At 47.3% G+C, this 17,082-nt stretch overlaps 2 protein-coding genes across 4 annotated transcripts; both read right to left on the bottom strand.

Moving 5' to 3' along the window:
* Nucleotides 1-598: 598 nt before the first annotated feature.
* serac1 (serine active site containing 1) lies at nt 599-11,061 on the bottom strand. 3 transcript variants are annotated; one of them, XM_030345437.1, is made up of 17 exons: nt 10,898-11,061; nt 9,838-9,948; nt 9,652-9,688; nt 9,321-9,463; nt 8,621-8,710; nt 7,140-7,271; nt 6,534-6,655; nt 5,949-6,077; nt 5,413-5,526; nt 4,701-4,863; nt 4,084-4,234; nt 3,683-3,818; nt 3,317-3,417; nt 3,029-3,126; nt 2,160-2,342; nt 1,680-1,823; nt 599-1,442 (listed from the first exon to the last, which is right to left on the bottom strand). In XM_030345437.1, the coding sequence occupies exons 2-17, from the start codon at nt 9,926-9,928 to the stop codon at nt 1,306-1,308; spliced, it is 1,971 nt and encodes a 656-aa protein (XP_030201297.1). In that variant the 5' UTR covers nt 9,929-9,948; nt 10,898-11,061; the 3' UTR covers nt 599-1,305. The 3 variants fall into 3 exon arrangements, with proteins under 3 accessions (XP_030201297.1, XP_030201299.1, XP_030201298.1); XM_030345439.1 differs by having other exon boundaries at nt 9,838-10,016; nt 10,898-11,057; XM_030345438.1 differs by lacking the exon at nt 10,898-11,061 and having other exon boundaries at nt 9,838-10,755.
* An 867-nt stretch (nt 11,062-11,928) lies between these two features.
* myct1a (myc target 1a) lies at nt 11,929-14,834 on the bottom strand. Its single transcript, XM_030345436.1, has 2 exons — nt 14,528-14,834; nt 11,929-13,074 (listed from the first exon to the last, which is right to left on the bottom strand). The coding sequence occupies exons 1-2, from the start codon at nt 14,580-14,582 to the stop codon at nt 12,503-12,505; spliced, it is 627 nt and encodes a 208-aa protein (XP_030201296.1). The 5' UTR covers nt 14,583-14,834; the 3' UTR covers nt 11,929-12,502.
* Nucleotides 14,835-17,082: the final 2,248 nt, after the last annotated feature.

Genomic DNA, 17,082 nt, shown 5'->3' with positions numbered 1-17,082 from the left:
CTTCCCTGTGATGGAATATTTCCTACGTTGATTTAGGAACATTCTGTAATACCAAAATTACTAAACGACACCCTAAACTAAGATAACAGGACTTATAAAATGTATGTCCACACAGACTAGAATTTGATTTCAGAAAGGAAAACCAATTTTTCTTTATTCCAAACAACATAGTATGCAGTTTCACTGGAACACATACCTTTTATTTATTTTTTGTCTACCTAATATGGTCAAAGGCCTCTACTTTCTCACCCAAAAACACTAGCTAAAAGCACGACCAGCTACAAGGTACATATTTACAGTTGATCCAATTAGCTCAGGTGTGTTACTAGAAGCTAAATTATTGATATGTAGATTGGTAAATTACTGTGATACTCACATGGTCGATGGTGCCCTAATTGTTATCAGCATAGCTGGCATTTTTTTGAGGTAATAAAGAAAATCATGATTATTAATATAGTATATGCTCCACGTGAACCTCCTAAGATGGTGCAATTTGATTGGTTCCCTATCTTGGGATATTGGGCAATATCCCGTGATTGTGATCTCAAACTCGGAATATTGTTGCGGTCGTCTCGTCACGCTAATAAAAACAAATAAATCCGGCAAAAAGTGTTTTCTTGTTTATTTTTGGAGTGTTCACTTAGTAGTATATACTAAAACAATTATTCACCTCAGGCTCCGTGAATAGTGGGGAATATTCCTCACGATTCACAATAATTGTAAATATTTCAGAGGTACGACTGGGTAGGAACGATCGTTTGGCACAATAGAGCAGTAATACTCCAAAACATTATTTAAAAAATAAAAACTTGTGTGGAAGCATGTGTCCGTTAGGCTATGTTCCTTGTCGTGAACTGTTGAAGTGCATCCTTTGTCTACCACAAAAAATAGATTATGTGATATCTTCCTTCATGATAACCTATCCAATGTAAAGAAAAATACCAAAAAAAATAAACCTATATTATATCACTATCTTTAGCTATGTACAGCTATAATCATCTTTGAAAACATTGCAATAAAAACACTTAAGATTGAGTAGTTGCGCGTCAATATGACAGATGGGGGAAAGCAAAGTACAAAGGTGACAAAGTGTTACGTTAATTAATAAATACACAGAAGACACCGTTACGTCCTATCCAAGCGGTCAATACAGACGTGGTTCCTTGACAATGTGCAGTAAAGTGAGGCAGTTAGGTTTCCGTTGGACTGGTAGGGTGGTTGGGGTTCAAGTACAGTGGATTCAGGGAGTTCGAGTGGATTCAGGGAGAACGGGTGGATTCAGGGAGAACCGGTGGATTCAGGGAATCAGTGGCTGAGGCAATTGTGCAGCGCCTCCTGGATGAAAAGGAGGCTGCGCTTGTAGAGGAACGAGTCCTTCCTCTCCGGCTTGCAGATGTTCAGGTGGTCCGTGTCCACCTGGATGAGGTCCCCGATGCCGAGGTCTGTAGGAGGAGGAGAAGAGACAAGTTTTGAGATGGAGGAATTGGATCCGGGATCAGGTTTGCATCATCATGGCTAAAGAAATGACCAAGGCAGCAAAACGGAATGCACTCTGTGTATGTGACATTGTGAACATAGAGACCTGGTGATCCTTTGTTTAAGCAGTACTAATAAATCAATACAGCAAACAAAGCATGTGCATATTTGCATTTACCAATCAAAATTTGATTGCCACTCACCAGCTGACTGCGGTGGCACCACCAGAAGCTTGATCATGGGGCCGATGGTGGTGGGCATCGTCTCGGCGAAGCTCAGCACCTTGTACTCCCGCTCCCTGGCCATGGTCAGGAAGTTCTCGTTGAGGTCACAGAGGGCCGGCGAGTCTACACGCGTAGGGGCAGACCAACGAAAAATTGATGGCGAAAACCAACGAAAATTTATGGCGAAAAAATGGATGTTACGGAAAAACAACTTGTAAACATTTATACTTACATTTAGGGCATTTAACAGATTATTTTTCCAAAGCAACTTAAACAAGTACATTGGTCAGAAGAAAGAGGAAAAATATAGTGCCAAGCAGTAACAATTAGCAGCTAAACCCATTCCCCGTACACAACAAAGTTAGCTAGGAAGAGACGCTACACAATGCTCAGTATAATTTTTAAGTGCAGTATTCCCCTCCTAACCAGGGTTGGGTGAGACCCTGTGAGGCGGCCCACCTTTACAGAGCTCCCGCACCTCCACGGAGGGGAAGAGCAGGTAGCGCACGCTGACCGAGTACTCGGCCATGTAGGTGCCTCGGTGCGGCACGCTGTAGAACACGATGCCCTTGGTGTTCCTCAGCAGACCTTGCATCTCAGGGTCCTCCGCCGCATCCAGGAGCATCTTCTTCACCAGCAGGCCTGATGGAGGAGGAGGAGGAGTATATGAACGAGGAGGAGGAGGAGAAGAACAAGGAGGAGGAGGACGAGGAGGAGAAGAACAAGACGGAGAAAGAGGAGAAGAACGAGGAGGAAGAAGAACAAGGAGGAGGAGGAGGAGGAGGAGAAGAACAAGGCGGAGAAAGAGGACGAGGAGAAGAACGAGGAGGAAGAAGAACAAGGAGGAGGAGGAGAAGAAGAACGAGGAGAAGGAGAACAATGAAGTAGAAGGATGAAGAAGAATGAAGAAAGGAGGATGAAGAAGAAGGAGGATGGAGAAGAAGGATGAAGGAGAAGAAGAGTTGGGGTAGGAAGCCTTTTAGCACCAATTGAGGATTTCTACCCACTAGAACTTTCAACTTTACCCTGCTCTAGAGGAGCCCACCGCAAACGTTGAACCCCGTTATGCATTTTAGACATTTCACAGTGAAATGATGTCACACTTGTTATTTCTCCTCAATGAATAACGCTGGATTGATCTGAAAAGGCGACCCTTCACCTTTCCCTCTTCCCCTGCAGTGGGGGAGGACGTCCCAGACGGTAGCCTCCCTGATACAGCCCCCCTGATACAGCCCCCCTCCATACAGCCTTCACGGATAGAGCCTCCCTGAACCCAGCCCTCATTCCTACCTGCCCTGGTGGGCCCAGGCGTGGCCGCTGGCTCTTACCTCCCATGCTGTGGGCCACCCACACCACCGGCCTCTCCCCCACGCCGGCAGACTTCAGCTTCTTCAGCAGCTCTCGACTCCTGGAGGCCAGCGACTTCCTGCCCGAGACAAACCCGCAGGGATCCCGACTTAACGGTGTGTGGCACAGGGTGTGCGGAACAATGACACAATCATCCATTGTCATGGAGGAGCTTTCGGACTCCTGCATGAAGACGGATTGTGTTTGACCTATTGCGTTGTTTAATGTGAACACCATCCGTACGTGAGCAGGAGGCGGGCGGCCCTCACCTCTGGTTCTCCGCGGGGCATTTGGCCCTCCAGTCGCTGAGGTGGGAGTCGTACTCCACCGACAGCACCCGGAGGTTTGGACAGTCTGCGGCCAGCCACGACTGGCGAGGTTTACATAACGCAAATTATGATGAGGAGATAAACAAAATAAGGCATTGATTATAGTTGCCATTGGAGTTTCGGCATTAATAACTTACAGACACAATTCCTATTCGCAATATTAAATTTAAAGTATCAATCAACATTCACCATCAATCATTTCTTACCATCATGGAAAAATATTGTCCAGAAAATAAATACAAAAATATAGTATTGTGGTTTCACCGTCCGACGGATCGCAAACACAATCAGAGGGGCGGGTCTTACCTGAGGCCAGCACTCGGTGTAGTCCTCCCTACTTCCTGCTTCCTCCTTGGAGCCGTCGCAGTCCTTCTGTCGCCACGTCTTGAACGCCGCTCCCAGGAGCCCATGGACGAACAGCACGTCCGCTTTGATTGGCTGGCTGTACGACAGACACGATTGACAAGCAGGAGGTCCGTCACAAAGCAAATTGAGCGTGACTTTAGGGGAGCTCTGCTGATTGATCGGCGGTCTTCCACTGCAGATACCCCATATTAGACTGATTCGAGTGGCCACTGGTCAGAAAAGCGCTGTATAAACGCGGTCCGTTTACCATGCACCATGTTAAGACTGGGGGGGGGGGGGGGGGGGGGGGGGGGGTGTGAAGGTGACGAGGGTGACAAGGGGCGGGGTCTAGACGTGCTTACTCGCTGCGCGCCTGCGGGTGGAGGATGTAGACGCCGTCCTGGTACTTCTCCGTCACCGTCTCCCGGTCCAGGTTGGCCAGGGCGCGGGCCGCGTGCGCGGCCTGCATCACGTGAGGCGACTGCATCATCTCAGCCAGCACCGACACCCAGCCTGTGGGACAGACGCCCGGGAACGCGGTCAGAGACGCCCCCCTCCCACAAGGGACGGGACAGGCAGATATACATGTGCATGCTTTCAGGATGAGACCGGTTTAATAACTGTCGACGTTGACCCTGTCGAGATGTGATCAGCGATTTGGTTCAATTCTTTGTTCGAGGCTGCGTTCCAATTAAAACAAAACACCCCTTCCTGCACTTACCCTGGCGACTTATTGAAAGGTTGCTCTCACGATACAGCTAATGGAGCTACTAAACACTCGTTTGGAACATAATGATGTCAGAAGGTGCCCAAAGGGGTGAGTTGAACAATATCACGGCTGATTTCCATCTCAACATAGACCCTGTCAGAGTGAAACTGGGCTTTTAGCAAATTGGACTGATGCTTCAACATGAGTCGTCGCCAAGCGGGCTACGCCCCCAATTGGCGCCGGCGGCCATGTTGGGGAGGGCGTCCTCACCGGACTGGACGATGGCCTGGTGCACGCGCTCGTTCAGCGCCAGGTTCCCCACGATCCTCACGACGTTCCTCTGGATCTTCAGGGAGTCCTTGCGGAGCTGGAAGACCCTCTGCAGGAGCTGAAGGCCGCCGTGGGCCACGATGTGGTCGCAGTGGCTCTGGACCTGCAGACCGGGGCGGGGAACATGTGGTCAGCGGAAGGCCGCTGAACGGGTGTGGTCGACTGACAGGTGGCGGAGATCCGAGAGCATCCCTCGACGGAGTGACTTAATCGTGCAGAGATACTCTTCCCGAGAGTGACGGTGGTTATAACGCTTGCCTCGAGGAGATTGTAGTTTGCCACTTTTCGTCTTACTCTTTGGTGGTTGCAGGTTGTCTCCTGCTCAAACAGTTGTGTAACTTCATAATCATTCTTGGTTTTTATCTCTTCACTTCTTTTGCCCTGATTGATTAAGACGGTACTCGCCGAGATCTATCCCACCTTCTTTTTTTTTATTGGGGTTTTGCAGGTGCAGACAATTGTGTCAACGGAGCATTTATAAAATTATATATTTGCTGTTTTGGAGACAATATATTTAAAAAAAAAAGTTTTTCTTTATAAATTGCTCAAAACCAAAACCAGCTTACAAAGACTGACTAGAAACCTCCTCGCTCAGCCCCGCCTCCCTTCACGTCCTTTTGACCAATCATGACTGAACCTGTGATGATGTTACCTTCGAGTGCTGCACCAGGGCCTGCAGACAGAAGGACTCCACCTTCTCCGAGGGGACGGAGGTGAGGCTCTGGGCGTAGGGGAGCCCGTTACCACCGAAGCACCACAGACCGCCCTGTGTGGTTAAATAATAATACACTTCGTTATCTTAGGTTGAGTTTATTAAATTAACCTGCCTAACTGCAGCGGCTCTCAACCGTCAAATTGAAAAAAGATATGTGACCGCAACTTTTACTTTTGTGTGTCTGTTTCAACAAAACTGTTTTTACCCGTTCCAAACCCAGCTGTAATATCAATGTCCCAGTGAACGTGATCGCAATACTCTTAACGCACACTAGGTGATTGTTCGTGGCCATGAATCAGTCAGTCAGTTCGTATACACAGGACATCCTTGAGACCTCTAAAAAAATATATTTTGCTAAAATGGATCGGAAAGTATCTATTGCTTATGTCAGCAACTGTCAGCAGTTTGACCTCAAATTGGGGGTCCATTTGTGGGGTCCTGACCCCAAGGGTGGGAGGAAGCAGGGGTCTTACCCGCTGGGCCGCCAGCGACTGGCTGCTCTCTCGCAGGGCGAGAGAGGTGAAGTACTGGACACACTGGTCCACCTCAGACTGGGGGAGGGAGGCCAGCAGCTGCCTCAGCTCGTCCTCCACGGAGACGCCCTGGGAGAGAGGCGGGCTGCGCTCGTTATGACGCAAGATCAGAGGCATTAACGAGTGCTTTACAAAGTAGACAGCGGTTGATCGGACTGAATAATGAATGATGCATTCAGCAGAGCGTGGTTAACATAAGCAGTATAGGGCTTGTACATCAGAGAGCGTCATGGACGTATTTTGTTGCCGAGAGGATGCACGAGTTAAAGTACGATCAAATTTGAAATGAATATATTCCTAAATAAATGTAAAAATAACTGAACCTAGGCTAGGGAAAACTTTGTTTTGCCTGGCGTGAGAAACACAACACTGGCTTCCTGTAATAACAAGTCGTTTCACGATTATTTACTAAGCGATGGCCAGAAGAACACTACTACGAACACATTGACCAACATCCCAATGCTTCCAAAATGGCGGCGGTCATGGCGGGGGGACCTCTTTAAAACCCCAGGTAAAAAAACGTACATTCTCCTTGTCTGGCAGCGTCGGCGGGGACAGGAAGAAGCGCCGGTCCACCTGGGGGGTCCGGGCCAATCCAACGGCCGCGCGCTGGTCCAGGACCTGGGCGGCTGTCTGGTATTGGTAGTCTGTGTGACGGGCAGGCGGTACGGACCAATCACAGTCTCACTCTAGACAAAACCCTAAACGCTAAATTACATTTTCCAATATCATTGCTAATAACACTTTCAATATCATGTACAATATATTTTTTATTTTTGTTCACTTATTTGACAGTCTACCCTACTTTTAATGTCATTGTATCAGGCACATGTGTTAGTATTTACTCCTTTACATTTATTACTCTATATTTTATTTATTCTTAGTTTATATTTTTTCGAGGGGTGATATAATAACACAAGGTGTACCCTAGACGTACGCTGGATAGATCAGTCTACCAGCCAACCCAGGAATTATAGAAAATAGAATGATAAAAGTAAAGTGTATAAGGAGTAAATTCTAACACTACAATAACAATTAAAGATACCGCCACACATGTTGGCATAAAATCACCCCTTTAAGTAATCTGTGACACAAGGATTCCCTTCAGGATCAACACTGTCCCGTGCTGACCGTGCCAGTGGTGGTTCTCCGCCAGCTCCTGGACCGCGTGGAGCCTCACGTCCAGAGAGTCGGACCGCGTCCTCTTCAGCAGGACCCACAGGGCCACCTCGTGGGGGTCCACGTCCAGGTGGCTGAAGTGCTCTGAGGACCAGACCGACAAACACTCAGGGTCTGGGCTCCAACCACTTCAACATTAGATCACGTTACACTTGCTTAGCAGATGCTATCGTCCAAAGTGACTCACGGTAAGTCATAATGTAAGTACTTGCAGTAAGTGTAATGATGATACACCCCAAAAAGTGTGAGAATCAAGTACATAGAAATTCACAAAAAAAGCCAAGCAACAAATTCCGGTATTTTGAACATTGATCCCCTTTCTGGTTTTTCCAGGATGAACGAGTGGTTGACAACGAAATTTTGACTATCGGTCCCGTCTCGGGTATTTGGCTCATTTCGAATCGCCCCTGCCTGCTACACAATGGCTGGCATTCACAAACCTGTCCTTAAAACAACCCTAAACTTTCGTTTTCAGAAACGTGTAACTCACCGAGTGGTTAGTGGTGTTCGTTGAAGAAACTATATTTCACTACGATACTTGACTTGGAACATCAACGAACACCACTAACCACTCGGTGAGTTGCTAATTTCTGAATGGGAAGGACAGGTTTGTGAATGCCCAAAGCCAGCCATTGTGAAGAAGGCAGGGGCGATCTGAAATTAGCCCAATGCCCGAGACAGGACCAATAGTCAAAAATGTCGGTGTCAACGACTCTATTGCATCCTAGACAAACCAGAAAGGGGGCTCAATGTTCAAAATACCGGAATTGTCGATTAAGAGCTGAAATATAGAAACAGGGGTTAGTTGGATTACTTTTCATTCACCAAGATGCAGTCTGGGCATGTGAGCTCTTAGCCTGCATGATAATGAATGAATCTAAACTTTACTCATCCACGGTGGGAAAAGCTAATCTAATTCTACTCCAATGACATCGACCACTATATTCCGAAAGGAGGGATATCTATACACCGATCTGAACACCACTGCAGCGCTCACACAGAGGACGGTTGCAAACCTTGTTTCTCCGAGCAGGCAGCTAGAAAAGGTTAAGCACAGGTCAAAGGTCGAATCATGAGCACCACAATCGTGTGGTGATTATGTCAGGGACCCGTTGCTAAACACGGCTGGCTCATGTAGAATGAACCTTTCTAACCCAGTGAGAATAACTCGATAGTGAATGAGACAAGTTTTTTTTGTGTCCACACGATCCCTTTGGAGGTCTTAGCCAGACGGCCAGGTGTTTCCTCTGACGACAACGTGTTCCACATCAAAAACGTCCGTCGCAATATTTCTGGTGATGAACCTTGTTGTTGTGGTGGTCAACTATGCCCTGTTCAAGGACACGTTAATACGTGATGTGAAACCCATGTCTGCATTTTCTTCCCGTTTCGAGTGGAAGTGTGTTGAGGTTGTGAGAAGGGCGTTTTCTTACCATCTAGTGGTTGCAGCAAGATCCTGGAAGAGATCTCCATGAACTTCCTGGCTACTTTATGAAGCTCTTTCCTCGTTTTCTGGGTGATCTCTGAAAAGTACACAAAGAGAAACGGAGAACGCAGAGCGAGTGATAAAGAGAGAGGCAGAGAGAGACAGGCAGAGAGAGAGAGAACCTATTACATAAGGCTACGGAAGAAGGGCTTTCGCATGAAGTTGAAAGAAACCTGGTCCGGTTATGCCGTTTATTTTTATGAAAAGAAAAATGGAGGGATGACACACTGGGCTGCTTTGAATAGCAGCACTGTATAACAACGCAGGAAGTTGGAAGTGAGAGCACTGAACCGACACGGGGTCGTAGGTCAACAGGAAATGGAAGACGGGAGGAAGTGAAACCGAGGACACTGAACACCTGGACGTCCCCATCTGAATCATGTCCTAGACGGCTCAACCAGACAAAACACCTCATGCTTTCAAACGTTCCACATTAATACCCAAGGGCTTATGTAACACTAGAGACGAGATGCGGTGCGAATGAGCTGTGAACTAAACGTTTACAACAAACCAAACTAGATTAAAAAGTCATGAGAATAACGATACTTTGAACGCGGCTTATGTGCACGAGGACATAACACAGTAATGTTTCTAAACTATCCAAGAACAAAGTACATATTTCCCGTGCAACCCGTGAAAGGGAATACCTTTGGCAGTGCTCTCCCGCTCGTTGGAGGGGTTGGTCTTCAGGTAAATGAAGGACTGGTATCTCTCCTGTTGGGCGGCCTGCGTGTTGAGGGTCAAGGCCTTGTCCAGCGCCAGCATCTCATACGTGATGAATACGCAGCCTCTGAGGGAGGAGAACGGGCATCAGGTAGAGGAGAGACGCGGTCAGTCAGTGCAGAGACGATGGAGAGTCTGTGACATTCTTTAACCACAACCTGCTACCAAGAAGGAGAGGGATACAAGAGGGATACGAGAGGGATACAAGAGGGAGAGGGAAACAAGAGGGAGAAAGGGAGACAATAGAAGACTTACCCCAGTACCACTGCGCTTGTCACTTTAGCAATCTTCTCTGAAAATGTGCACACAGAAAAAAAAAGTCAGTTAGAGAGTCAAGACAAGGTTCAGACAGTATAGTTTGACCCCGGGTACGATAATGAGGGGCACTACAGAACAGAACAGTACACCCTGTATGTCAATTATTAACACTTAAACCCTTACTCATGTGCTTCCATGGCAGAACTCTCCTGGCCCCCGATCCTGTGGTGCTGAGCCTCCGACAGCGGATCATGCGCAGGGCAGCCACGGACATCGTCCACCTGCAGAGGGAGTCTGGAGCCACAGCAACATGTGGTGAACCGCACCTTATCACCGGGAAATAAACAAGCACTAAAGACGACCTAGCCCCACCAAGGAGGCTTTGGTTAGTTCAGGGACCTTAGGAGAGGCGCACAATGTTAAACTCAAAAATAGATCGGCTTACATAAGTTTCTATAGCTGGCGGAAGTGTCTACAATGCACACACACTTGTTGTTATGGTACCACTCTCTTCCTTTTTTTCGACCACACACGAATCGCACGTTGAACAGATTCAATTTATGGACTGAAAGAAGACACTTGAGGTAACCACAAAAAAACCTTTCAAAAACTTTTTACTGTAACATGTAAATTAACATTTCATTATACTGATCGTGGGCGGGACCCGTACTTAACCACAAGTCTACACACAGTTATACACAGGCTGAAGGGCAACATCATTCAGGCACATCAGCTGTTATTATAAACCATGTCTTGATCTTCAGAAACACTCAGAGACTGGCCTGCCGCCTGTCTCATCATAAGTCACTGTAGAGTTGTATTCATGGTTTATTACCCAGATATGTAAATTAAAACTACTTCAAGCTCAGGTCACCAGACTTTAAAATTACGCCAACTTGCTAAACGCAGCGTAATAGATCCCTGCATATAGCATGTATCGTTTGTCGATTAGAAGAACGCTGTTGTTGGTACTTGAAATAAGAGCACGAAGAGAGTGGCTTGCCTTGACGTCATGACCTGTCAGAACTATAACCTGACACACACACGCACCCCTGACACACACACATACGCACCCCTGACACACACACACACACACACACACACACACACACACACACACACACACACACACACACACACACACACACACACACACACACACACACACACACACACACACACACAGGGCTAGGCTATTGCTAACCTCACTCAGCTTCATGTTTACTGCAAGGCGTTCACTTACGAGTTGCACAAATGCAGCAATGTCTTCTTTACGCTTATATCAAAGCAAATGACAGGACAGGAACCCGGTACCCTGGTGGTCTGCGGCGTGGTCCGACAGTGACGGTGAGCCGCGTCCCCCGTGGAGCTAGAAGCGCCCTGAACCACCGGCGCGTTCAGGACAACTCGGAATATAGATACTTCTACTTCCGATGCTGTAATTTCGTGTCCTCCTTACGTCGATGGGTCATTGTTTAGTTAATCGTGGATTTATTTGTAATTATGGGGAGACATTGTTGTGTTTGAAACTCCCACAGCGTTTGTCCCTCTAGACAAAGTGAGTATTTTATTTTTTATAAATATACGTTACGGTATATGTGTAGGATTTGACGTTACTGCATCTCTCGAGGTATGCACTGTTCTAGCGACAAAAAATCCCATGATGCATTTCGAAGACCAATCGTTAAATATTACATATATGGAGAGGAAAACACTGGCTGGCTAATTCAATTGGTAAAATAACTATTAACTGTTTTATTCCCATTGACGAAAGCTGCCATGTTTGATGTTGTTACTGACGGCAAGTCGAGCAATTTGGAGGTCTGAAATCCTACCCAAATTAACGACCTGTAACGACAACCGTTAAATTCAGTTTTAACAAATTGGAGCTCGTTTTCCCGAGGTTTGAGTTTGTCAGGAACGCATCCCCTAGTTTATAAACACACCATTATGCAACACACCTTTAAAACGAATCATAACTAATTTGCATAAAGGTGTAAAAATATCAAACAAACAACGAATTGTTTTCAATTACATATGAGGTCAGGAATTTACATCCTTTCTATTTTCAAACAAGTAACAACAAAAGTAACATAACGACATCCAGTAAAAGTGACTGAAAGCTATTGCATTGTAGCTTTAAATTATGAGTTTATTAATTTCTAATCGTCGCACGCACACACACACACACACACACACACACACACACACACACACACACACACACACACACACACACACACACACAGTATAGTTGGCATACACAATCCCATCATATCTGCAAGATGTAAAAGTATTTTAATGGTAAAAGTTATGAAAGTAGTGTACAAAAGCATTGCACCATGACCGCCACCAGTTATACTGATCCATCATTAAGTTAAATATCATAAACACATGGTTCATCGTATCATGCAACATTATAAATGATGCTATAAGCACTGTGCTGTTTTGGTCTATACATGTGCAAACATTGTCACTTTCTAGTCATTACATTACATTACTTTCTAGTTTTCACACATCTATCTTACAAAATAGATACTTTATGTCAAATCAAAATCTGATCACTTATTCAGTGGTCACTTGTTCATTCAGTAGATGTCCAGCCCTAAGATGTAGGGCTGGACATCTCAAAGTCTTTCCCTCTGCGTTCCTTTGCCGGTCATACCCTGCATCCTCCTCCTCATCGATATTCCGTCATTAGTTACTAAATCCATCTGCAGCGTCCACACAGACACACACACACACTCACACACAAACACCACAACACAACACAACACAACACAACACAACACAACACAACGCACACACACACACACACACACAGTCTCACACCAGTCCTGGTCTCCTCTCAGGTGCGTGTCTCCTGATAGGCCTTGACGATGCTCTCATAGGCCGGAGGCGGAGTCTGTGTGGCCTGGAAGCCCCTGACCCCGCCGTGACCCCAGAAGGACTCTGGCCTGGCTGGGGCCGCCGCGGCGGTGGCCGTCGTGGGGGTCCCCACCGCGGTGTGAGCCGACCCCGGCGTGGCCGTCAGGCTCTGGGTCCGGGGCAGCGTGCCGGGGCTGCCCTCCTCGGCCTCGCGGGCGATCTGGCTGCACTGGCGCAGCGGGTAGAAGGTGGAGGCCCTGAAGCTGGACTTGCGGCCCAGCGGGTCGGCCTGGTCCCCGGGCGGGGAGAGCTGCCGGTGGAAGCTGAAGGCGGCGCTCACCAGGCTGTTGTTGCTGCGCCGGTCGTAGCTGCTGTTGCGGCTGAAGCCCGGGCGGGCGCGCGGGGACACGAGCGCCGGGCGGTACAACGGGCGCCGGGTGATGACGGCGGAGCCCGCCCGCCGCCGGGACAGCCAGGTGAGGAGGACGTAGATCAGAGCCCCCAGGAGCAGGCCCACCGCGATGGACACACAGAAGGCGATGATCAGGGGGACTGAGGTGAGAGGAGACTTGTGGTTAACCGGCCAGCACCTCATCATCCATTTAACCTCTTAAGCTCCAGCCTATAATTGTCTAATTAGTCTAATTAATATGCTTGGTGTTTGGTGTGTGTACAAATTACTTATATGTGCTTGTAGCGGAGGTTCTCATGTTTAATTTGATATGACTATTTCTACATAATAAGGGCAGTGTTGTATGCCTTTTGCTGCGTGAGATCACTGTCTTCCCAAATCTAGGGAACCTCGAGTTTAAGAGGTTAAAGTGTTTTGCCTGCATGCGTGTATGCATGCATGCATGTATGCGTGCATGTATGCATGTATCTATGTATGTGTGTGTGTGTGTGTGTGTGTGTGTGTGTGTGTGTGTGTATATGTATGTATGTATGCATTCATGTGTGTATATTCTCTAACTCTAAGTTCCTTCTCAAGATTTCTTCCTTGCTGATTAAGGGAATTTTTTTTCTTGCCCTCTTATGTGCTTGGGTCAGGGGGGTGGCATAAATATTTGGCCTGTAACGCCCTTTGAGACTGTAATGGTGATGAAGGACTATACAAATAAAATTGAATTGAAAGTAAAAACACGAAAGCGCTAATTATCCCGTCCTAGCACCCGTCCGTCACTATGAATTCATAAAAATGAATAAAACATTGGATGACGAGAATAGAAGCCTCATAATGTAGCACAATCATTGTATATTACACGGTACACAATGTTCTTATCATCATCTTGTCCCACATAATTAGAGGTTCAAAACAAATGTTGCCATGCTTGCAGGAGACAGTTTCCTTTCAACTAATCAGTTCCAAGATTGTCTTGCGAGACGGTGCCACGAAAAAAGCACTGGTTGTCCTCTGTCCGTCTCGTTCACCGCAGTTCACCCGCTAATTATTATTCATTCTCACTCAGACATAAAACGATTGACCTCTGTCTATCAGAATTCCCCCAATGGCTCGGAGGCAATAGTTCCAGCGCATGTGAAGGGGAAAATAAAGAGAGTGCGAGCGCTAAAGAGAAGGAAAATAATACTGTGGCCAAGGCAGAAAGAACCCGAGGGAGCCGCTGCCAACGAAAACACATCAGTTCCTTGATATAAAAAATATTTTATTACGTCTTGAGTTGAACTTTTCTGTTTCCTCTCAATGTTTATAAGTGAAGGGAAGGAAGAAACACAGACGTTTGCAAGGACTCATCTGGGAATGACATCTGGGAAAATGGAAGAGACCGAACAGCTGGGAAATCTACTCTGGATTAGAGTATCCTCAGACATATCTTTTAAAGCGTAGCGCTGCAAAATATTTGCATTAATCGGTTAGTTTTCGTTTGCATGCCATTCGTTTGCACACATCCTTTTCTAAGATGCAAATAACCTGAGGTTTCAAAGGAAAAGAACAGAGGCAATGAAATTGACCACATCAAACACACTGGAAACCGACCGCTGAACTCACCAACATCAAAAGACTGAAGTATTTCCAGGAAAAGATTTGTGTTGTTTTCTGCCATGATATTCCCTCTGAGTTGGCTCACTTTAGATTAACCCTCTCTCCCTTTCTCTCCCTCTCTCTCACTCACTGTCTCGCTTTCTCCCCACCGCTACCTATTCTAATTCCTATCTTGTTATGACTCTTTGGAAGTAATTCTCTACATCCTCTCTCTCCTCCCTTCCTCACTCTCTCTTGCCTTCCTCACTCTCTCTGTCGCTCTCTCTTCTCCCTTCCTCTCTCCCCTTCTCTCTCTCTCTCTCTCTCTCTGTCACCCTCTCTTGTCCCTTCCTCTCTCCCCTTCTCTCTCTCTGTCACCCTCCCTTCCTCTCTCCCCTTCTCTCTGTCGCCCTCTCTTCCCCCTTCCTTGCTCTCTCCTGCCTCTCTCTCTGTCCGCCTCTCTCCCTCCTCCCTCCCTCCCTCCCTCCCTCCCGTCACCCTCCTCAGAGGGGCAGAGTCAGCCCTGAGGCCCACAGGATTCCCTCCAAGGCTGGCCCTGCTGCGGGAGCTTTTGTTTATGGAAGCGGAAAACTTCACTGTCACATTTCCTGCCTTTCTGCTCGGAGTGAGCGGCGCGGGCCGCTTATCAGCGCAGGCCAGAGATCCTGGAGGACCGCAAGTGGGGAGGGATGGGGTGTTGCTGTAATCACTTCCTCTGCAATCACTTCCTTGAGGTTTTTGATTGATGTACAGCAGTATCACCTCCCTCGACCCCTGGGAACTCCCCCCCCCCCCTCCCTCCCTCCCTCCCTCCCTCCCTCCCTCCCTCTCCCTTTCCCTCTCTCCCTCTCCTTCTCCCTCTTTTCCTCTCCTTCTCCCTCTCTCCTTCTCCCTCCCCTCTCCCCCTTCAGGTCCTCTCTTCCTCTCCTTTCCTTCTCTCTCTCCCTCCCTCTTCCTCTCCCTCCCTCTCTCCCTCTCTCTCTCTCCTTCTCCCTAAGCCTCTCCCCACTCTCTTCCTTCCCTGTTTTTCCGCCATGCGGACGTCTCCTCACACACACCTCGTTGTGATTTGCCCGTCGACAGAGTATGACAAACATCTTGGTCTTCTACTACTGTTACACCCCATACACCACCGGCTGCGGCTCCACCACAGGCCTGAAGACGACCAGAGACGACGACCAGCAACGGAAACGTTGACCGCTGAAACGGCGATACTACTCTTTGCAGTGCGTGGTTTCCAAAACAATGAGCGTGTGGTTATCTGGGCTTCTTGTCAGTGAGCTCAGACTTTAGGCTAGCTCCTGCCAGCTCAGTGGAGACTGGAGGCTGTCTGAGTCTTGGTGGGTGAGGTCAGACCAGCGGAAATTAACCCTGCCCCCTGATAAGCTGTTGAACCGCTAAAGAAGGGCTGATCTGGGACCAGGAACGCGCTCCAATCAATCGGTGGTTGTGTTGTATCATGTGGTTGTGCTTACATTAGGATTTAGGAGGCGATACACATTAGGAGACTGTTGGGTTATTTATATGGGGGAGTGACTGATGGTCACCACTAAGTTCTGTTCTGTTTTTGTTCTGTTCTGGTTTGTTTTTTTCTGCTATGCTACCGCATGGTCTTTCCCTCCAGACTGTACAGCGTTTAGCAGACCCCTTTATCAAAATAGCCTTACTATAATTGCATTTGACTATAGGAGTTGAACTGAGTCTCTGAAAAGTTATAATAAAAAATAATGTAAAATCTTTGCAATTATTGACATTGTTGAGCATCAGGATGAAAAAATAAGCCGCCTGTTTCATAAAAAAAACGTATTTGCTTACAAATCATGTTCCTGGTTGCTGTGCTTCTCATGTGTGACCAGTAGAGGGCGCCGTACTCAAACAAAACCAGAACCGCGTGAGGTTACATTCATCTACAACAACTGCGTGGCGCGGTCGCGTCAGGTAACATTCATCTACTCTACAACAACTGCGTTGCACAATTGGTTCTAGTGAACAACAAACAACTATAAATTAAAGGTCATAAACTAAACTGTCAAAGACTAGCTATAGAAGTTATAAAACATTTTAAATGTGATTCGGTGAAGGAAACAAACCGAAGGACTGACTGATGACAAGATGGCTGTCTCTCACGTGAAGAAGGCCTGTGCCCTGTACCACGAAGCTCGCTCAGAGGGTTAGCGAGGTATGTTGAGCTCCAAGCCTGGGTAAGTTGTACCACGAAAGTCGATCTCTTTTAGCGTCTCTGTATCACCATGGTGACTTATGCTCGCAACCAAACCTGGTCGGGAGCAGTTTTTCGGCTTAGTCTAGCCGGAGATCGGCTACTTAAATCGGCGTGCGCAGCTTCCTAGCCCCTACTCTGACAATGGCGTCAGCATTTGTGGGTGTTCCCGTGGACCCGGCGTACTTCGCGTACAGGCGTCTCTCCGGAGACAGAGGGTTTTACGGGACAGAACCGATCCCTTGGCATTGTCTGACGATATTCAGATTTCAGACTTTATTGTCATTGTACAAACAACGAAATTGGGGTTCTTCATGAGAGATAGAGATTCTCATCAGAGGGTGTTCGTTATTTGATCGTCCTT

This window comes from Gadus morhua, chromosome 21 (genome assembly GCF_902167405.1).
Source record: "Gadus morhua chromosome 21, gadMor3.0, whole genome shotgun sequence".
NCBI lineage: Eukaryota > Metazoa > Chordata > Actinopteri > Gadiformes > Gadidae > Gadus > Gadus morhua.
The sequence above is the reverse complement of the archived record's forward strand: the minus strand, read 5'-3'. Positions and strand labels throughout refer to the sequence as shown.